Below are 21,835 nucleotides of genomic sequence, written 5' to 3'. Positions count from 1 at the left end.
CCGGGGTCAGGTGGCCATTTGAGTTTATGATGTGAGCACTGGAAGCAGCGCAGGCAGAAAGGTAGGTGGTGTAGACACTGAGTGGTAAGTGGTAAAGGTAAGGAGCATGGGAAATAGTGTAGACAAGTGAGTGAGTGGTGCATGACAAGGTGGGCATGAGGATTCGCATTGTGGATATTGGTGATAGTGTGACATGAAGGCAAGAGTGTGGTTAAGAGGGCAGTATGGACAGGAGGGTGGATGGCATAGACATTGGGGATGATGAGGGTAAGGGGTGAGGACACTAGTGTGACAATGTGAGTATGTGGTTGATATAGTGTCACGGTGGTAGTGTAGACAATGAAGGTAGGGAGTGTGGAGACTGGGAGTCATGTAAACCTGGGAGAGCAGTGTAGACCATAGGATGGTAACAACAAGGTCAGCAGATCTCTACTGAGCCCCTGTGTTTCCAGTCCTGGATAACCCTACTGGGATGAGGGAAGGGGCAGATGCTGAGTGGGCTGACAGACCCCACACGTAGATGGGGTGCGGAGGGGTCTGGCTGGCACAGCTAGAAGCTAAGACCCGGTGTGTGTTTCAGAACATGGTGATGGATACCCCTTTGATGGTAAGGACGGACTCCTGGCTCATGCTTTCTCCCCAAGCCCTGGTATTGGGGGAGACTCCCACTTTGATGACGATGAGCTGTGGACCTTGGGAGAAGGGCAAGGTGAGCTGTCCCCTAGCAGCCAAGAGCTGTTTCTTCCCTGGCAACCCTGGACACCTCCACCCACTGCATCTGCTTAGACCTGAGAGGTGGAAGGGGAGGAAACTCACACACCTGGGTGCATCATAATCTTGCTCTCCAAAGAAGACCTGGAGAAGTCCAACCTCTCCCTTCCATGTTGCCCTTTAGTGGTCCGTGTGAAGTATGGGAACGCTGACGGGGAGTACTGCAAGTTCCCCTTCCTGTTCAATGGCAAGGAGTACAACAGCTGCACTGACATAGGCCGAAGCGACGGCTTCCTCTGGTGCTCCACCACCTACAACTTTGAGAAGGACGGCAAGTACGGCTTCTGTCCCCACGAAGGTGAGCATCCATTCTAGCCCTCAAGGCTTTCCACCCCAAGCTTCCAGCTTCCCCAGCTCCCCACTGTGCTCCGCTCTCCACATTCTCCAAGACTGGCTGCCACTGCCAGCCAATGAGCATCTCCCCACCGCCCTGCGCTCAGTTTCCCCATCCTGATCTGAGCCATTGCTGTTTCTCTTCCACCAATGCCATGGTGAACTTAATACTTTAATTAAATCAAGTCAGTAGTTTTTTTTAAAGTTTCCCCATTAGTAATCATACTTATGAAGTCACAGATTTGATGTGCTAATTATTTATTTCTAACCTATATTGGAGTGAACTTAGCACTATTAAAATACCCAGCGGTTCTCTCTAGAACCAGTCTTTACACTTCAATCAAGATTGGTAGTTCAAGGGCATGAGGAACGGCCTGCTGGTAACTGGAAACCTAGCAGTGTGATTGGGAGGCAAGACTCAGACCAAGGCTGGACCCAATCTGGTTTGGGGACTTCAACCCCAGGAATTTCAGCTATTGCTCCGGTCTTGGTCCTGATGCTGCCTCTGCTAATGTGTGCACGTGCGTGCTTGTGTGTGTGCGCGTGCGTGTGTCTGGGCACAGGGGCTATGCCATCTACCTCTCTTGGACATTGTCTTTTTCTGCCTCCAGTCTAGCTTGTGTCTGCATCCCTGTGTCTTAATAAAGATGTTAGGCATCACTCAGTATTTGTGTGTGTGTGCTTGTCAGTGCCTAAGACACAAAATTTTCAGAGATTTTGAAGCTACATGGGGGAAACCTTTTAAAAAGGGGTGCAGATATTAACATATGCACTCAATCCTTTTTAAAAATATCCTTGACACACTTCATAGTCATAAATCACAAAAAGACCGTGTGTATGTAACTTCATATTCTATGAAGTCGTCATGTTTGATAATTCTGGAGATTGAAAGCCCAGAAAACCTGGGAAAAATAGGAACAAGTCAAAAATTTTTCTAAACACTATCTTCTTTCCCATCTCACAAAGATTCTTTAGTCTACCTAGACTAAGGACTGTCTTTTTGTCTGTAATTTTACATCTGTGAATCTCTCTAACCCCATTGTAACGAAGCACTAGGCACTATCTTGACAGAATGAAAGAAAGGAAGAGCTAGTTAATTGCCTTCCTGTTTACGCTTTTATTACCAGAGCTAAGCTTTATATTAAGTAAGAGTTCAAGCCATTCACCATTAATAAGTCAGAATTTTGAAACAAAAATATTTTCTGTGTCTTGTGTTTCCCAGTAGGGATTACATGTGGCATTAACCTTTCCCTGTGTCACCCCTCTGATAGGAACAGAATCCTTTGATGATAGAAGTGGAAACAGCTGTATTTCATAAGTTTGGGAAGGGTTATTCCCTGCATTGGACATTAGCGATTTACTTTGTGCTTAGCCAGATGCAAGTACGCACAACACACACGTGTCTGGGTCTTGAGGCAGAGGTTCTTGTTACTCAGCCCCTGCTGACTGCTGAGTCAGTGTCTGATTCTCGCCATCCTTGTCGGGTGGATTTGGGAGGAGACGGGGGCTTCCTGGGTGGTAGAAATCATCTGATCGGAGGTCAGAGGCAGGGGGCTGGCATTGGTCTAAGTTAACACTTTGCCTTTCTCAACTCTGAGGCCACAAAAGTATCTGGACTCCGCCTTGCCTTTTCTCTAGGTGCCATTGTTTCTGGCATTGCAGGACACGGTCTTTTGGTAGAGAGGGGAGCAGTGAGGATACAGAGCCCCAAGTTCTGTGGTGGGAGGCCAGGGACTGGTCTCCATTCTGGCCATCGTGGAGTTAACGGGGGCTGGTGAGGTCACCTCTGGCGCCGTTGTGCACAGATGGTCCTTGTTACGGACTTGTGGTTTTGCTGGTTGGCAATTCCAGAGACACACCATTTTTTAGCTTTGGGTGGATGAGGGGAGGAGGGGGAGAATCCAAGACAGACAGGCCAGGCTCTGAACCCCGCTCCCTCCCCCAGCTCTCCAGCCATGGCCCCTGTCTTAAGGATGTCAAAGTAAGAGCCTAGAGTGTTTAGTAAAAGGTACCTGAAGGCACCACCTCCTTCTCCCTCCCTCCTCCTCTTCTCTCTTTCTCTCCCTCCTACAGGGACTGCAACAAGGCCATCCAGGAAGGGGCCTGGGGTTAACAGGAGGTAAAGCTTTCTTTCTGTGCATGTGTGTGCACACATACACACACATACATGCCTGAGAGTGACAGAGAGACTGAGCAAGAGAGATTGAGATTCGTGTGTTTTATAGTTTTTAGTTCCAACCTTCACTCACTTCTTTCATTTATGTGACCCTGAGCAGTTTGAGAACCAGCTTTGTCTTAGCCTTGATTTCTCCATCTATCAAATGGAGAGAGACTCTTGTGGTCCTGCCTGCCATGACTGACATATTCATGTCATATATCATTATTACATGAAATTTGCATGATATAGGCATGGACCAGGCAGAGCGGACAGTGACCTTGGGGCTGAGGCAGGGTTCTCGAAGCCCTTGTTGTGTACCAGGTGTCAACCATTTTGTTGTCAGGTGGTCCATAAAGTCCCAGGGGAGGGATTGGATTAACCAGGGAAGCAGGGATTCTCTCTGGGAGCTCAGAGAAGCAGCTCCTTACCAACCAATAGAGATGTTGTCTTAATATTTTAACAATGCGCCAACTTCGCTGGTGTGAACCGGCAGGTGGGCAGCCAGCCAGCCCTATGCCTACGGAGGTATCTCTCATTCACATCCGTCTCTCTCTCCCCCACCCCTAGCCCTGTTCACCATGGGCGGCAACGCTGAAGGACAGCCCTGCAAGTTCCCATTCCGTTTCCAGGGCACATCGTATAACAGCTGCACCACTGAGGGCCGCACGGATGGCTACCGCTGGTGCGGCACCACTGAGGACTACGACCGTGACAAGAAGTATGGCTTCTGCCCTGAGACTGGTGGGTGCCACTGCCTCTCCCTCCATCAGGGCCCAGCACCGGCTGTCTGATGAAAAACCCACAAGACTCCCTGTGCCAACCTCCTTTCCCCAAGACAGGGGTGCTAAGGCATCTGTGCGAATGATCCACACCCAGAACAGCTGTGCAGCTAGTCAGGATATGTGACACCTGGTGTGGCCTGGGCATTGAAATCAGAACAGACAGTGGGCATCAACAGCTGAATTGGCGACACCTAAATATCAGGCCTACTCAGGACCTCTGACCGACCTGCATCCCTTTTCTCTCAGGCTCTCTGACAAATGCTTCTCTCTCCTCCTCTCTGACCTTGCAGTCTGTCTTCCCTGTTGCTCCTGGTCTGTATCTCCTCTTAGTCTGTTTTTCATTAAGAGCTCCCTGCTTGCCTCCCAATTCCCCTCCTTTCCTCCTTCTCTCCATCCCTACCTCCTCTCCTTCTTCCCTTCCTCCAACAGGTATTTACTGAGTGCCTGCTTTGTGCAGCAGACACAGAGGTTGGTCTCTGCAGAGCCGGGCCCAGAGGGCTCACCACTGAGGGCCATGTGCTGGTGCTATCAGCTTCATCCAGCCCCCTTTGCCCCTAGCCCACCTGCCCCCTCCATGGGTGGCTCATTAGAACTCTGAAACCTGGCTCCCTGGGTTTGAATTGCAGCTCTGATACTTCCTAGTAGTGTTGGCTCAGGGAAATTGCATCATCTCTCTGATCTCCAGTTTCCCATCCATGAAACTGCGGGTACCATTCGGTCCCTCCTGCACAGGGCTGTTGCCAGGGGCAGGGTGAGATGATTCTAAAGATACAGGGCCTGGGACGGAGTCTACCTTAAGTGTAATTTGTTAAGGTCACTTTCATGCCACTGCTTCCTGGGTAACCTCAGACTCTTTGCTGCTCCTTGACCCATACCCCTAACCCCACAGCCATGTCCACTGTTGGTGGGAACTCAGAAGGTGCCCCCTGTGTCTTCCCCTTCACCTTCCTGGGCAATAAGTATGAAAGCTGTACCAGCGCCGGCCGCAGTGATGGAAAGATGTGGTGTGCGACCACAGCCAGCTACGACGACGACCGCAAGTGGGGCTTCTGCCCCGACCAAGGTACGAGGCTCTGGCCATTGGACGGAGACCCTGGACATTGCCCTTGCCCCTAAACCTGCACCAAAAACCTCCCTGAGACCTCACCCACTTCAAGCATAGACACTGCCCCCCAGACACTCACCTGCCCTGATAGCAACACTGTGGTCCCTCCCAAACCCGCCCGCCTGGGCTGAGCTAATGCCCATCTCTGGTGGAGCCAAGGTCCCTACTTAGGTCCTGCCCATCCAGGTGGAGGCACAGCCTCCAAGACCAGACCCTGGTAGACCAGATGCTGCTACCTGCCTCCCGGGTAAGAACCGGCCCTCCTGAGGGGGTCACTGCTCTTCCCTTCCCCTTCAGTCACCCTCCAGGCAGGGTTGTGACTACTAAAAAATGTCTGAGTCCTGAGCACAGGTTACCAGAGAGACGATTCTTCTAAGAGATCTTCCCACTGCGCAAAGTGGGGCCTTCAAGGAGCTGGTGGGCAGCAGAAGAAAGGAAAAAAGGAACAGCCTCATGCTTCATCTGACCCCACAGTCCATGCAGCCCTGGGGGAGTCCTCAGAGTCCTCTCTCCCCCATCAGTCAGCACTATCTGTTACCAGGGTGTAAATGGTGGGTCCTCATCAGTCCTAGGTTCTGAGGATGCAGCTGGCTGGGACAGCTCTGTGCCCCCTAGGACTCACAAGCTCAGGGGCGAGAGTGACCAGGAGACAGCTTGTGACCTTACTGTGTGCTCCGTGCAGTGAGCAGGGTGTTTAGGGCCCTGTGCCCACTCCAGACTTCAGGGCCCAGGGTTACAGGGCTTAAAGCTCCCTGATGGTTCACAATGGCCAGGTCAGTAGGAAGATCCAGGGCCAGTCAGAATTAGGCCAGCCTGTCCTTATGTGACTTTTATTCTTTTTCATCATCGTGAGATGAAACTTGGCCCATGTCAGTGGACAGAGGCTGGCCGAAGGAGGTTTTCTCATCCCCTGCTAAATTCCTTCCTAGGACACATTCTGATTTTACCAACCTTCTACCTAAAGTTGGGATTCTCCAGCTTGTTGAGTGGTTCCAGGATCCAGAGCTCAGTGGCTCACCCAGGGCGAATATTATTGTGTCTTAGGGTTGCCATGACAAAGTGCCGCAAACTGATGGCCTGAAACAAACCCAATGTATTCTTTCATGTTTCTGGAGGCTGGGAGTCTAAAATCAGGGTGTCAGTAGGGCCCTGTTCCCTCTGAAGGATGTGTCCCTCCAGTCTCTGCCTCTGTCATGACATGGCCTTCTTCCCCTTCTACCTGTCTCTCCTCTTATAAGGTCACAAGCCATATTGGATTAAGGACCCAATCTGACCACATTGTAACTTGCATCTTAATAACATGTGCAAAGACCCTGTTTCCAAATAAGATTCCATTCGCAGGTCCCTAAGGTTAAGACTTGAGCAAATCTTTTCTGGGGGGGATGCATTTAACCATAACAGGATGTGACACCCTGCTGTGTGACAGATGTGACAGTTTTTGCTCACTGGCTGTGGCTCAGCCTGGGCAACCACGCTAAGTGGGAATGGTTTTTACTGCTTTTGCTTGGGCAGAAATGGTGGTAATATGGGGCCAGCTGATCCCCACTCTCTTACCTCTTTAGAGAGCCTGAGGAGCGGGGTTCTTCCCTCATCTTTTATAGAGAGACACAAAAAGCCAGGAAGCAGGATTTTTGTGTCCTCAAAAGTCTGCCTCACTGGATCAGGTCCTGACTTCTCTTTCATCTCTCTTCCTGCCTTTCAACCCTCTCTCCTCCCTGCGACCCTCAGGGTACAGCCTGTTCCTCGTGGCAGCCCACGAGTTTGGCCACGCCATGGGGCTGGAGCACTCCAAGGACCCTGGAGCCCTGATGGCGCCCATTTACACCTACACCAAGAACTTCCGCCTGTCCCAGGATGACATCAAGGGCATTCAGGAGCTCTATGGTAAACCTCAGAGCTGGGGGCTGGGGGTGGTAATGCAGCCTGGGATGGAGGCCCAGGGGGTGGGACCAGCAAGATCTCATCCAGCCAGGACTGCTGGAGACTAGGGCAGGAAGCAGGAGTGTTGACCTGGTCCTGGAAAGTCAGAGCAGCTCTCCAAGGGCATACTCAGCTAACCTTCCCTCTCCAAACAATGCGAATATCAGTGTCCCTCTTGGCTCTCCATTTCTGAGTCTCTCCCGTTTTCTAGGTGAGTAAGGTCACCTGGTGCAAGGTTACACAGGTTTGAGCAACCCAGTGGGGTTCAGAATCCAGGAGAGTCGCCAAGTACAGGACAGAATTTTCCATCATGTGGAATGACCTTAACAATACGGGGGTGGAAGTTTCTAGTTTTCATAATAAGCTTTGATTTTAGTATGTAATAGAAGCAGAACAACCAGTGCCTTAAGCCAATGATTTATTTATTGTTAGTGCTTACAGTGAGGCTAGAGTTTAAAAAGTCAGTTCATTTTTAAAATAAATTAAATATTTAATGGTCCTGGTGATAACTGAGCCAGGCCAAAATGGTGAAAATGGTGCTTGAGTGACGATGTTTGGGAATCACTAGACTCAGGAAAGAGCCCAGGGTCTGCTGTGAGGAGTGCTGGGTTCAAGTGTGGCCTCTGCCCCTCACCGGCTGCAAGAGATTGTACAAGTCTTTATACCTCTTTGGACACGGTTTCCTCATCTCTGAAATGATCGCTTATCACGAAGAGTGCCACACTCTCAATGCTGGACAAATCAGTGGTCCCCGACTGCCTTTGCTCTTGTGGGTGTAAGAATCTGAGCTTTGGGTTTGAAAGTTTGGGGAAGCCACTCAACTTTTCTAGGCCTCAGTTTCTTCACCTGTGAAATGGTGCAATAATGATACCCGACTCCCAGGGATATAGAGAGGACTGATTTGGGTGATGTGAGTAAAAAGCATATGTAAAGTTCAAAGGGCCCCGGGGCGCCCCAAGTCTAGACATCTTCTTGTTATCTTACGGAGCTTACACTAAGGCCAGAAGACTATTTCTTCCGACGCTTAGCAGGTTGGCTGGGCACCCCCGGGGGCTCAGCCTGGTGGGGAGAACCTTTACCGCCGCGGAGAGTCTAAGGTCAGGTGCCCTCCCCAGGGGTGTCTCCTGACATTGACATTGGCACCGGCCCCACCCCCACGCTGGGACCTGTCACTCCTGAGATCTGCACACAGGACATTGTCTTTGATGGCATCGCTCAGATCCGTGGTGAGATCTTCTTCTTCAAGGACCGGTGAGTGCAGGAGCTTGTTCCTTGCCCTCCTTGTCTCCTGTCCTCTGCTCCTATACCGTTATTCTTTTCCATCCGTCTTTCCTGAAGAACCCACCAAGTGTGTTTCACAGAATGACCTGTATTTGGCAGTTTCTGCTGTGTGTCAAACAACCTCCAGATTTCAGTGGATTTGCACCCAAGCATTTTGTTTGTTCTCTCATAGTCTGCGGGTCTACTAGGTGTCTTGGCTTCCAGGTACAAGTTGGGTTCAGGTATGCTCTGCCTATTGTTCTCATGGGATTAGCAGCTACTCATGGCAGATGACAGGGTGCAAGAGGCCAAACTGAACTACACATGCACATTTAAAGCGTTGACACCCGGCTTGTCTGAGAATATTCCACTGCCTGAAATAAATCACATGGCCAATCCCAACACCTAATCTAGAGGGTGGTACTACAAAGTCACATGGAAATGCACATGAATGCATAATTCTAAAATAGAAACGGAGGGAAGAATTGGGAACAATAATTCAGTCTACCACAGGCCTTCTTCTAGAATGGCATTGACCTCAAATGGCCAAATTGCTCTGTGTATGGGTGTTGAGTGGCCGCAGGGTAGAAAGAGGTGGTATTCTTCATGCTGCAGATAAAGATAACCACTCAGTTGACTAAAGGCTGAGGTTTACCCTGGTGCCCTAGTTCCCTGGAGAATGGCAGGTAGTGTCTAGGACTCATTAAAGGGTCCATCCTTCTATTCTTCTATCATCCATCCATCCATCTACCCATCCATCCGTCCATCCATCCATCCATACCCATATTTTTCCATCCATCATCCAGCCAGCCAGTCAGCTATTATCCATTATTTATGATCCAACTATCTATTATTCATTGTTCATCCATTCATTCATTCATTCATAGAGTGTAGTAGTTGAGAAAATGGACTCTGAAGCCAGATTGTCTGGGTTAGAATTTTTTACCTGCTATTTACTGTTTATATAATCATAAGCAAGTTAATTAAGTATCTTCTTTGTGCCTTGGTTTCCTCATTTATAAAATGGGCTAATATTCCAACATATCTCATAGGGCTGTTGTAAGGATTAGATGAACTTAGTGCTGAGAGCAAAGACAATGCCTGACACGGAGACACAGAGTATTCACATTAGCTATTATTATTGACACATAGTTATTTGGCATCTCCTGTGCCATATACTTTGCTAGGCTTTAGGAGGAAGAATGATGTTATTGGGGCAGTGGGGTGGGGGACTGCATCATATCTAGATCAGCGTCCTCAAAAACAGGCAAATGAGCTTCCTAAAACAGAGCCACCTAGAGTGTGCTAGAGGGTGAGTATTAAAAGGTGGGTTTCTGCCTCAGCTTAGACCCTCCTGACTGGAATCTCTGGGGATAAGCCCCAGGAATATGCATTTTAGCAAATTCCACTGGTGATTCTGATGCACGTTAAAGTTTGTGCATCACAAGTCCAGTTTGAGAAATAGGCATAGAGAACTGACATAGCAGGATGAAAGAAAAGTGATCACAGAGATATTAGGTGCTTTTGTGGGCACATCCCAGTCAAGGAAGGTTTCACAAATGTGGTAGCATTTGCGTAGAGCCTTTAACGGAGAAGCAAGAATCTGATGGAGGTGACAAGTTAGGAGGATCTTTGAGATGGAGGGACCTGCAGAGCCAAACCATAGACATGTAAAGTTTCTGAGTTAGCCTGGGAGAGGCTGGTGAGGCTAGAAGACGTTCCACAAACTTTCAGGAAGGGTTTCCTCTACTCTGGGCCAGATTCTGGGATACGGATGCCCTGCCCTTCACAGAGTCTGCTGGCCAGTGGGGAGATGGCAAGAATGCAATAAGAGACGAGACTTAGAATGCAGAGAAATCGGGTCCCATCAGGCTTCGAATCCCCAAACTGGGATACATCATAGCAGATGTCAGTGCTGCTCTGCAGTCCTCACTGTAAGGATCTGGCATTGTCTTTCATCTGGAGCTCCTCCTGCTAAGAAAGCCCTGACCACACGTGCAGATCTCAGATGTGTGGGGCCCAGGAAAGGATGCAGAGTCTAGACCCAGGCTGGAGCCACCCCTGGCCTGCTACATCACAGTTTCTTTCAAAATGAACTTGACGAGTGTTTAATGGGCTTATTTGATTAACCAGTAAATATTAAGCATCAACCACAAGCAAAAATTGTTGCTAGGCACTGGTGAGGGTGGGGTTCATGAAGGACAGTATTGCAGGGTGATTAAACACAGATTTTGGAGTCAGATCTGGACTTGAACCTTAGTAATACCTCATTTACTTAGTTGTTGATGTCGTAATAACTAAGTAATTTGAATCTCAACCTCTCTGAGCTTCATCTGCCAAACAAAGCTTGTGACACCTTCCCATGTTAGGATGTTTTGCTGCAAATAACGGAGATGATCCCTCTGCAAACTGAATCCAGCCTAAACAGTAGAGAGAAATTGCTTTCATATGGTACAAAGTCCATGGGTAGAGCTGCCTGCAGGGGCAGAGAGAGGGTCAGTGACTTGATATCTTTGTCCACTGCCAGCCTCTGCGCTGACTTCATCCTAAGGCTGGCTCCTCCTCATGGTCACAAGAAGGCTCCTAGTGGCAACTGGGGCTCTAATCCCTGCCCTCTCCCAGCAAGTGAGAGAGAAAGTGACACCCACAGAGACCCCTAGATGTGGAATACAAGTCAGTGTGTTCCGTCTTATACACACTGTAAGTCATATTGCAACTGCTGAATCAGTAACAATGCCAGGGAATGCTGAACTCTGATTGCCTTAGACCAGTAGTTTTTAAACTTTGACATGCGTTAGAATCATCTAGAAGCCTTGTTAAAACTCAGATTCTGGGCCCCAAGCCCAGAGATTTTTATCTGTAGAACTCTGGAAGGACCCAATCATTTGCATTTTTAATGAGTTCTCAGGTGACGATAGTCGGGAGACTGCACTCAGAACTAGTGGCTTGGACCAATCAGTATCTACTACTAGAATAGGGGTTGGGGACACAGGGTCCAGGGAGGTGAAAGCTGGATGATAAATGTGGGAGTTTTATGAGGAAGGATGGTGGGGAAACAGATGATTAATGCTAGGTAGACCATCCAGAGTGTCTGTTATCTTTTAAGATTGTGAGGATTAAATTACAAGGCACATAAAGCGCATGGCACTTAGTAGGACCTCAATAAATGACAACTCTTACTCTTGACAAAGTACACACATTCATTTCATTTTAATTCAGGAAATACTTGAGTGTCATCAGCTCATGCCCCAATTGACTTCTAATCAAATAGGAGAGAGAAGACAAACAGACACTACTGTTCCAGGCACTCAGTTGATGAGTTTGAGAGGCTTAGAGGAGGGAAAACACCGTAGGGACAGAGATGGTTAGGGAAGGCTTCCTGGAGGAGGTAGAGGGAGAGAACAAGGTGAGCAGATGTTTCTCAGCTCCAGATTGCAGACAGAAGCTCTGCCTGTTCTCCAGTCCTTCTCCAACCTTCCTTTAATCTTGCCTCCCACTCCCATCATGGAATCATCTCTGGAATGTTTCTGGGTGGGTTTCGGCGGGTGTGTGTGGTTCGAGCTTCAGGGTGACTAAAGTGGTTTCCTGTGTCCCCCTGCCCTCCCCTCAGGTTCATTTGGCGGACTGTGACACCACGTGACAAGCCCACGGGGCCCCTGCTGGTAGCCACATTCTGGCCTGACCTCCCGGAAAAGATTGATGCGGTATACGAGGCCCCACAGGAAGAGAAGACTGTGTTCTTTGCAGGTGTGTGGGAAGCATCCTTCCTTGGCCCTCAGCTCCACAGGGCTCTGCGCCAGGGCTCCTTCATGGTCCAGGCTCACCCCGTCTCCCAAACTACAGTTCCTATGCACCCGTGGGCGCTCCCTCTCCTTTATGGATTCATTCTTTCAACATCATTTCCCAAAGCGTGCAACTCATCTGGGAGGTTGGTTCCAACACCTGACATCAGATAGCATTAACCCACAGAGTACAATTTTCATTTTCCCTTAATTCTTTTCAATCCTTTTCATTTTTTTTCTAGAAGGAAAAAAGTCTCGGTTTAGTGCTGGTGTGTCCCTAACACCTTTGTAGTGCTACAGCCTTTGGCAGGTAGCAGTTTTCGTTAGAATATTTTTTTTTAAGATTTGTTTTTATTTTTACTTTTAAGCTTAAATTTATTTTAACAGAGATAGTGAGTGATAATAGGGTGGAGTTCCAAATCAGGACAGAAACGGATTACTCAGTCACTGATATTTCGACAGTCAAAAAACATTTTTTAATAAACTTGTTTTTAAAGATTTCAAAATGAATTCACTGAAAGCAGAATGTTAAGTAAATAATAGTACAAGGAGCCCCTAGAAGTGGTGGAAATCATCAAGGTGAGGTCTGTATGGCTGGGGTTGGGGAAGCCCTGCTCATTTAATGTTTATTGGAGCATTTCCATGCACTGGGCTTTGCCAGGCCCTGGGGATACAGTCTCTGCCCTCACGTTGCTCACAGACTACTCAGGGAGACAGACAGCTGGGCTGTCATGAGAGGGTAAAGAAAGACTTAGGAGGTCCCTGCCCTGGTCTGAGATGGGATCCTAGAGAAGATAAAGGCTCAGCCAAGACTGCGGGTAATTATTGTCCCCACCGCCCAGCTCCCATCTCCTTCACCCCACTGTAATCCTGGGTCCTGGCCAGGACAACTGCTGGCTCCTAGGGCATCTTTTTGCAAATTAGCAAAAGGTACCTCTTCATGGTAAGCACAGCCCTTAGAGTGCAAGACTTGGTGAGCAGAGTGTGAGCTTGGATTTATTCCCCAACTCACGTCCTTGGCTAGGCACCTCCTGTAATTGACTTCCAAAGCCCTCTGTGTGAGCCCTGACTCTGGGCAGTGTACCCAGGAGTGAGCGGGAAGCTGTACTCTGTTGGGAATGGCCACAGTGGGGCCCACTGACAGGCAGATGATGGGAGGAACAGGCTGGCCTAGGGCATGTCAGCACCAGCCAACACACCCTTTGCTTCCACCCCAGGGAATGAATACTGGATCTACTCAGCCAGCACCCTGGAGCGAGGGTATCCCAAGCCACTGACCAGCTTGGGACTGCCCCCTGATGTCCAGAGAGTGGATGCTGCCTTTAACTGGAGCAAGAACAAGAAGACATACATCTTTGCTGGAGACAAATTCTGGAGGTAAGGGAGGGTCGTGGGTAGGACAGCAGCACCGCTGGCTGCGGAAGACAGAGAAGCCACTCGAGTTCAGCAGTCAGTGGGCCCTGGATGCCCTCTCTCTGGTCTCTCACCTCTTTGGTCTCTAGCCCCTCTAAGATGTTGCCAAAGGTGAACCATTCTTGTACATGTTGCTGATGTAATTCTGGTTGGAATATCCTTTCCCTTTGCAGAATTCTTTTTTTTTTTTTTGAGACAGAGTCTTACTTTGTCGCCAGGCTGGAGTACAGTGGCTCAGTCTTAGCTTACTACAACCTCTGCCTCCCAGGTTCAAGCGATTTTCCTGTCTCAGCCTCCTGAGTAGCTGGGACTATAGGCGCATGCCACCACATCTGGCTAGTTTTTTGTATTTTAGTAGAGATGGGGTTTTACTATGTTGGCCAGGATGGTCTCGATCTCCTGACCTTCTGATCCACCCGCCTTGGCCTCCTAAAGTGCTGGGATTACAGGTGTGAGCCACTGTGCCCGGTCCCTTTGCAGAATTCTTTCGATTGGCCTGTGTCTGGTCTGGAGCTCCACATTTTGAAGTGACTCACTGAAGAAGGGGATAATAAAAAAAAATAATAATAATAACTGCCCCTACTGACACTATGTGCCAGAGACTGTCCCAAGGGCTCTATGAGGTGGCAATTATTATTTCTCCCATTTTATAGATGAGGAAACTTGGGTTCAGGAAGGTTAGGCAACTGTGGCTGGGTGCAGTGGCTCACGCCGGTAATCCCAGCACTTGGGGAGGCTGAGATGGGTGGAACACTTGAGGTCAGGAGTTCCAGACCAGCCTGGCCAACATGGTGAAACCCCATCTCTACTAAAAATACAAAAAATTAGCTGGGCGTGGTACTGCATGCCTGAAATCCCAGCTACTCGGGAGGCTGAGTCAGGGGAATCCCATGAATCCAGAAGACAAAGGTTGCGGTGAGCCGAGATCATGCCACTGCACTCCAGCCTGGGCAAGAGACTGAGACTCTGTCTCAGAAAAAAAAGAAAAAGGAAAGAAAGGTTAAGTAACCAGCTTAAAGTCACGTAGCCAAGTAGGGACAGGCTGGGATTTGAACCCTGGCATTCTGTCTCCTGGGAAAACATGTTAGCCTTCATTTCTATTCTATACCTGGGAAGTGGGGTTTGAAGAGATGGGGAACATGATGGCAGAGGTCAAAATATGAAGAAGATTTAGAGATAGGGGTACACCACCCATCCATAGAAGCCAGCATCCAAATCAGACCCCTTGGAAGGAGCAGGCACCCTGTGGCATAACCCACAGCTGGCTCAGTGGCTGTGGGTGTAGGTTGGCAGGGGATCAGTTTGGAAGCAGGTGGTTCTGTGCTCCATATTATCTACAGGGAAGGGTCCAGTTCTGAGAGGCCATGGTCATGGTCAGGGAACCCAATATCCGGGAGTGGCTGGTGAGAGGTAGCCCAAACCTCAGGAGTTTGACTGTAATTCTTCACACTTTCTAGAAAGGAAACAAAGGTCAAAAGAAATTAAATAACTTGTCCAAGCTATTGAGACATGTGTGTTTGCACAAAGCCAGGATTATAGCTATTTCTCCCCCCTTCACTATACCTGCCGGGCCATCTTATTAGTGTGGAAAGAGAGGTTGGGGCACAAAGTCTTGTGAGGTGTCTTTTCATCCCCTCCCTCCTGGTATCCCCACATTCCTTCTGTGGCTGCCACTGCTTCTGGCCCTTATCCAAGAACTTTAGAGGGCACTCGCTGAGGCCTTTGTCTGCCATCCCCAAAGCAATCCCACTTACTTCCCAAGGCCTCTGTCTTTTACCCCTTCCCTCCTCCCCACTACCCTGCCCCCAGCTGCCCTGCATTCAGAAGCTCTTTATAACCTAGGCCTGCCCATGTCAGGGTAGAATTCCAGACATATTGCTAAGACACTTAGCAACCTAAGCTGATTGATATCTCAAGCTTCAAGAAAGAAAACAGTCAGGCAGGAAACTGCAGAGCGGGCTTTCCACCCACAGGCTCCAGACACACACACACACATGCACAGACACACACACACATACTGCACACACACACACGTACTGCGAATGGCATCTCAGCATTGTAGGAGCCCCGAATCTCCAAGTCTCAGAATTGTGGCCGGTGAGAGGCACAGAACCACAGAAATGTGAATCTTAGAATCCTAAAGTCCTGGTGGTTTCGAATTATGGTGTGGAAGGGCTTTTTAAATGACTTTCCCATGCCCTGTATCTATGTAAACATGCAAAAACAGACCTGTTCCTAGCATATAGGAACATGATTGTATGTGCACATGTGCACGCACACATACACACACACACACACACACACACACACAGGTTGTGGCAGGGCCTTGCTGGGTTTCCAGGCAGAGTTATTTACCTCCCAGTTTTTTTTTTTTTTTTTTTTTTTTGAGACAGAGTTTCGCTCTTGTTACCCAGGCTAGAGTGCAATGGCGCGATCTCGGCTCACTGCAACCTCCGCCTCCTGGGTTCAGGCAATTCTCCTGCCTCAGCCTCCTGAGTAGCTAGGATTACAAGCACGCGCCACCATGCCCAGCTAATTTTTTGTAGTTTTAGTAGAGACGGGGTTTCGCCTTGTTGACCAGGATGGTCTTGATCTCTTGACCTCGTGATCCACCCGCCTCGGCCTCCCAAAGTGCTGGGATTACAGGCGTGAGCCACCGCGCCCGGCCCTTACCTCCCAGTTCTTTTCCACACAAGTCCACCTCCCAAAGCCAGAGGCAGGACAGACAGCCTGCTCTGCAGAGGAACCACCCTGAGACTTCCTGAAAAGGGACAGGGCTGAAGTGTCTATCAGAAGCTTTGGGCTGCCTTCCAAAGGAGGCAGATCTCTCTCCCAAGAGAAGTGGTGAATGAGCTTGTGGCACTGGCCCCTGCCCTAGAGTCTGCAGAGGCCTCAGAGGCATCTTTGCTGGAGAAGGAAAGAGAGCCCAGAGTGACAGAGACCGAGCAGCTGTCTTTAGCATGCCAAGAAGACCTCAGCGCCTGCTTGTAGAAGCTTCCACTAAGCCACAAATACATGTTCAACATCTGCTGTGTGCCAGACACTGAGCTAGGTGCTGGAGAGACAGGGTCAAGAAATCATCACACCCTGCCCTTGTGTAGTTCATAGTAGAATGAGGAAAAATTACATAAATATATTTGAATCAGTTAATGAAGGCCCTTAGTATGGGACCTCTACCAGAGCCCAGACTGAGGCTATGCATGTCATATATTTCTCAGTTAGGGGAGATACTGTTATTAGCTCCTTTTCCCAAGGGTGGAAACTGAGGCTGAAGTGGCTCAAGGAAAAGCTGGGACCCAAATGTCTGTTCTTAATACCTGCTCCACATGGCAACTTCTACAGCTGCAGAGAAGTACCAGAGTGTTACAGAGAAGCCTTTATAATCAGTGTACACCAGTGAGTGGAAACCACCGTTTAAAGAGCTGATGGGGACAGAGAGGAAAGTGAAGAGATACGGTCTCCTACAGAGAGAACATCTTCTGATACCACAGTGCTTGTATTCTTTCTGGATGAAAAGAACTTGGAAGCAAAATAATTATCTGAGCCTTAGTTTTCTCATCTGGAAAATGGGCTTGCCTTCTGCCATTCCCCACCTTCTGTGGGTAGAATGAGAAAGAAATGAGGGCCAGTTCAAGCATGGGACATATATCTCCAAACCATCCTAATGCTAGAGAATGTCATTTGAGGGCTCAGTGGAGGTGGCTCGGATGGGAGTGTTGGGATTTTGAGCTAGGAAACTTGACTTTGGTGACCCAGGGCATAAGGAAGCACGCCGGGTTTTGTAAGGACGTGTCTTACGCTGCAGCTGGGATTAAGGAAGGCTTTTTTGGCAGTTCTTGAGGGTGATGGCTGAGGGAGAAGCCCACACTAGAAGGCAGCTGCTATTGGGGTCCAGGGTGCTGTTGGCATCCAGGGTGAAGGTGGTCAGGGCTGGCTGCAGAGAGAAAGAGAGCCAGCTAGGAGGTGCTGTGGAGCAAAAGGTGGCTGCTACCAGGATGGGATTCAAACATATCCATCTAGAAACAGCTCTGCTTAGGCAAGACTTGATCTTGTTTACTGGGGTATCCATAGCTCCCAGAGTGGGAGCTCAGTAAATATTTACGGAATAATGAAGTGGAGAAGCAAAGGAATCAGCATGACAGTGGCATTTAAAAAGTTCTCCAAACATCTTAAAAAACAGAAGGGTTGCTAGCCAGGGAGAAGAACATACCAACCAATGCTGCTGTATTTACCTGAATTAAAGGTGGGGCCCAGGATTGCTGCAGCTGGAACTGAGGTGACATGTGGTCCACCTTGTGACTAACAGGCCTTGGACTCACACGTAGCACTTTGCATTGTAATCTCACTGCCCCAGCTATGACTATCTTCCAGGGCAGAGATTGTCATCTTCCCTTGACAGATGTAGAAGCAGCAATTTTTCCAAGCCACAAAGTGAAAGAATGATGGGGCGGGTTCCCATCCCTGGGCTTCTAGTTTCGTGCTCCTCAGATGACAGCGGGGATTTGTTTGTAGGGGAGCTAACATTTCTTAAATACCTACTAAGTAATTATGAGATATGGGGATAGAGGCTCTGCATGTGCTATTTTATTTAATGCATACATTAAATTAAATATGCTAAATTAGACACAACCCCATTTTACAGCTGGTAAAACTGAGGCTGTATAGAAAGTGGTTAACACACTGTTTGGCATGTAGTAAGTGCCGTATAAATGTCAGAGATTATTTTTATGGGATCCAAAGTCATATACAATTAAAAATAGGAGATTTGGGGCTCAGACTCAGGTCTGATTCCATGCCTTTCCACTGCAGCCAGCTGCTTCCCTGAAGGGCTAGGTCCAGTTTCCCTGGCCTATTCAGGAGCCATCTGCTATGTGTGCCCATCCAGGCTGGGAGAGAAGTGGCCTTTAGAGAGGCCCTGCTGGTTCACTGTGTCTGTTTCTTTACAGATACAATGAAGTGAAGAAGAAAATGGATCCTGGCTTCCCCAAGCTCATCGCGGATGCCTGGAATGCCATTCCCGATAACCTAGATGCCGTCGTGGACCTGCAGGGTAGCGGTGAGCCACCCAGGACTGTCTCCGCTTTCTAGGACTCCCCACCCCTAGCCAGGGCCCAGCTCCTTGTAAACACACAGTTCTTCATTGTGCAGGGCAGGCAGGCAGGCGGCGCCATGGAAAACAAATCAACTCCTTCATTCCAATGCTGGGAAGGCATCCAGATCCCTAACCTCTGCTCCTTGGCCTGGCTCCAGGCAGTAAGACCCAGAAAGGCTTCTCACAGCTGCAGGGCCTGGAGCCAGGGCAGGGGAGGGCGTAAGGCCTGGGCTGGTGGCGGGGGAAGGAACATGGGCTGCATGCCATGGATTCATTCTGGGGTTTGATCCAGGCCCTTTTGGGTTTCGCAGGAGGCCTGTGACCACCTCCCATTAGCAGAAGGATGGCTCCATTTGAGACAAGGCAAACTTTGTCATGCTCTGTTGCTCATGTGGCAAAGATCTCCCACTCAACCAGTTTGCCCCTGGCCCTTTGCTGATTAAAACACAACCAGTAGCAGTGAGGGATAGAATTTGGAGTTCAAAAATCATACTCTTGAGGAAGCATCTGTGAGCTCTCTAGGGTCCTGGAAATGGGTCCAGTTTGGCTTTTTTAGAGGAGATTGTAACTAAATTCCACAGAATTTGTTTTTGAGCACCTACTGTATGCTAAGCACAGGGCCCTGACCTCTAGTAGCTGAAGGTTTTACATGTCCAAGAAAAAGCAGTGTACAATCAGATGCTAGATTAGGGATTATCTTCAAGAATAAACATCTATTGAGTACCTACTGTGTACCAGCATTTTAATAGTAAATGGGATTGTGTATGTCAGGAGTCACAAATTTCAACAGCTCCACGGGCCAGGCAGGTAGTACAAATGAGTAAAGGAGGCAGGGCACACAGTGGGGAATTGTGGCGTCCACGTTGAATCAGAGAACACATGCCTCATTTACAGGAGACAGTTGCTTCTCACCTTCTGATAATTATTGGTGGACAAGATGAGGGGCCTAGGCAGGGTGCTATGGTTCACACCTGTAATCCCAGCACTCTGGGAGGCCAAGGCAGGAGGATTGCTTGAGCCCAGTAGTTTGAGACCAGCATGGGCAACATGGTAAGACTCTATCTCTACAAAAAGATTTTTAAAAACATTAGCTACACATGGTGACACACACCTGTAGTCCAAGCTACTGGGGAGGCCAAGCAGAAAGGATTGCTTGAGCCCAGGAGTTTGAGGCTGCAGCAAGCCGTGTTCATGCCACTACACTTCAGCCTGGACGACAGAGCCACACCCAGTCTCCAAAAAAAGAAAAAAAACAAGAATGGGGGGCCTGGTGTTAGTAGATATTCTATATTAGATGTTCAGATTTAAAGACGAAACAAAACAAAAAAACTTGTGGGAGCCAAATAAAACTCATCTGTGGGCCTGATAGGACTGGATGTATCCTGTTTTGCCACCTCTGGTATATGGAAAGCGCTTAGTTTGACACTTGTGTTAAGTGGGGTTATTGTTTTTAATAATAGCATATGTTAGCTGATTTAATCCTCACTGCAAGCACTAGGAGGTTGGTATCTTTATCCTCATCTCAGAGATGAGCAAACAGGGAATAAGAGAGCTTATTTCACAGCCATTTCCCTTCTTCCAGTCCCAGTGGGGGCTCTTCTGGGTTTTAGTTGTGTTTTATTTTTGGTTTTGTTTTCTTTTCTTCAATCAGCTCAGGTTGAAACAATTGAATTTTTTTTTTTTTAAGAGGCAAGGTCTTGCTCTGTTGCCAAGCTAGAGGCACAGTCATAGCTCACTGCAGCCTCCAACTCTTGGGCTTAAACGACCCTCCTATCTCAGCCTCCCAAGTAGCTTGGACTACAGGAATGCACCACTATACCCAGCTAATTTTTAATTATTATTATTTTTTTTGGTAGAGACAGGGGTCTCTCTATGCTGCCCAGGCTGGTCTTGAACTCCTGGGCTCAAGCAACCCCCCTGCCTCAGCCTTTCAAAGCTCTCTTCTGGTTTAAAAACTTTCCCCTATGCCAGGCAGAAATTCAAGCTCCCAGGAACCTTCTTTGTGCCAGAATGTCAGGATAAGGTGGTCACAGTCTCTTCTTTCTCTGTCCCAGGTCACAGCTACTTCTTCAAGGGTGCCTATTATCTGAAGCTGGAGAACCAAAGTCTGAAGAGCATGAAGTTAGGAAGCATCAAATCCGACTGGCTAGGCTGCTGAGCTGGCCCCGGCTCCCACAGGCCCTTCCTCTCCACTGCCTTCAATCACTGGGCCTGGAGCACTAGAGAAGGACCCGGAGGGGCCTGGCAGCTGTGCCTTCCGCTCTACAGCTAATCAGCATTCTCGCTCCTACCTGGTAATTTAAGATTCCAGAGAGTGGCTCCTCCCTGTGCCCAAGGATAGGTGCTGATTGTACCCCTCCCAGGTACCCCTTCCCCTTCCACTGCCACCAACCCTCAGAGCCACCCCTGACAAGATACTTTGATATTTTCAATGCAGCCCTCCTTTGGGCTGCCCTGGTGCTGCCACACTTCAGACTCTTCTCCTTCTACCACCTTCTGTGGCTCACAGCACCCTCAGAGCCAACAGAGACTGTCTCAAGGGGGCACTGGTGGCCCGACAGCCTGGAATAGGGCAGTGGGATGGGGGCATGGCCAGATGGCCACTCCAGACCCCTGGCCTTCCACTGCTGGCTGCCTTAGAACCTTTCTTACATTAGTAGTTTGCTTTCTCTGCACTTTGTTTTCTTTTGGTCTTGTTTTTGTTTGTTCCCCCACTTAGAAATTGCATTTCCTGACAGAAGGACTCAGGTTGTCTGAAGTCACTGCACGGTACATCTCAGCCCACATAGTGATGGTTCCCCTGTTCACTCTATTTAGCATGTCCCTACCCAGTCTCTTCCTCCACTGGCTGGAGGAAAACCAAGTGGTGGCTTCCCGTTCGGCCCTCCCCACCCCTCCCTTCAACCGTTCCCCATGGGAAATGTCAACAAGTATGAATAAAGACACCAATTGAGTGGCTGTGTTTGCCATCTGTTTTAGCAGAGCCTAAACAAGGGCCACAGACCCAGCCAGAAGCGGAAACTTAAGAAGTCCAAATCTCTGGTCCCCGCAGGGAACAGGTGATGATGTCTGCTGGAAAGGTCAGCGCGTCCAAAGTAAACAGCAAGAGAAACTCAGGGAGAATAAGCCCTAGTCCCTCTGTCCTATTGAAAGAGCCCTGAAGAAACAGCAATTCTGTTGCTTTATTGTGGGGTCTGTTCAAGGTTTGCCTCCTCTACA

At 48.9% G+C, this 21,835-nt stretch overlaps 1 protein-coding gene across 2 annotated transcripts in view; it reads left to right on the top strand.

Moving 5' to 3' along the window:
• MMP2 (matrix metallopeptidase 2) overlaps positions 1-21,574 on the top strand; it is a 31,363-nt gene extending 9,789 nt beyond the window's left edge. For both annotated transcript variants that reach the window (XM_017530071.2, XM_017530070.1), the window contains exons 4-13: positions 581-709; positions 896-1,069; positions 3,830-4,003; positions 4,934-5,107; positions 6,878-7,033; positions 8,185-8,320; positions 11,940-12,076; positions 13,329-13,488; positions 18,471-18,580; positions 20,671-21,574. In XM_017530071.2, the coding sequence (XP_017385560.1) occupies positions 581-709; positions 896-1,069; positions 3,830-4,003; positions 4,934-5,107; positions 6,878-7,033; positions 8,185-8,320; positions 11,940-12,076; positions 13,329-13,488; positions 18,471-18,580; positions 20,671-20,774 (1,454 nt within the window). In that variant the 3' untranslated portion in view covers positions 20,775-21,574. The remainder of the gene's footprint in view (positions 1-580; positions 710-895; positions 1,070-3,829; positions 4,004-4,933; positions 5,108-6,877; positions 7,034-8,184; positions 8,321-11,939; positions 12,077-13,328; positions 13,489-18,470; positions 18,581-20,670) is intronic.
• Positions 21,575-21,835: the final 261 nt, after the last annotated feature.

This window comes from Cebus imitator, unplaced genomic scaffold, assembly GCF_001604975.1.
Source record: "Cebus imitator isolate Cc_AM_T3 unplaced genomic scaffold, Cebus_imitator-1.0 Scaffold63, whole genome shotgun sequence".
Lineage (NCBI taxonomy): Eukaryota > Metazoa > Chordata > Mammalia > Primates > Cebidae > Cebus > Cebus imitator.
The sequence above is the reverse complement of the archived record's forward strand: the minus strand, read 5'-3'. Positions and strand labels throughout refer to the sequence as shown.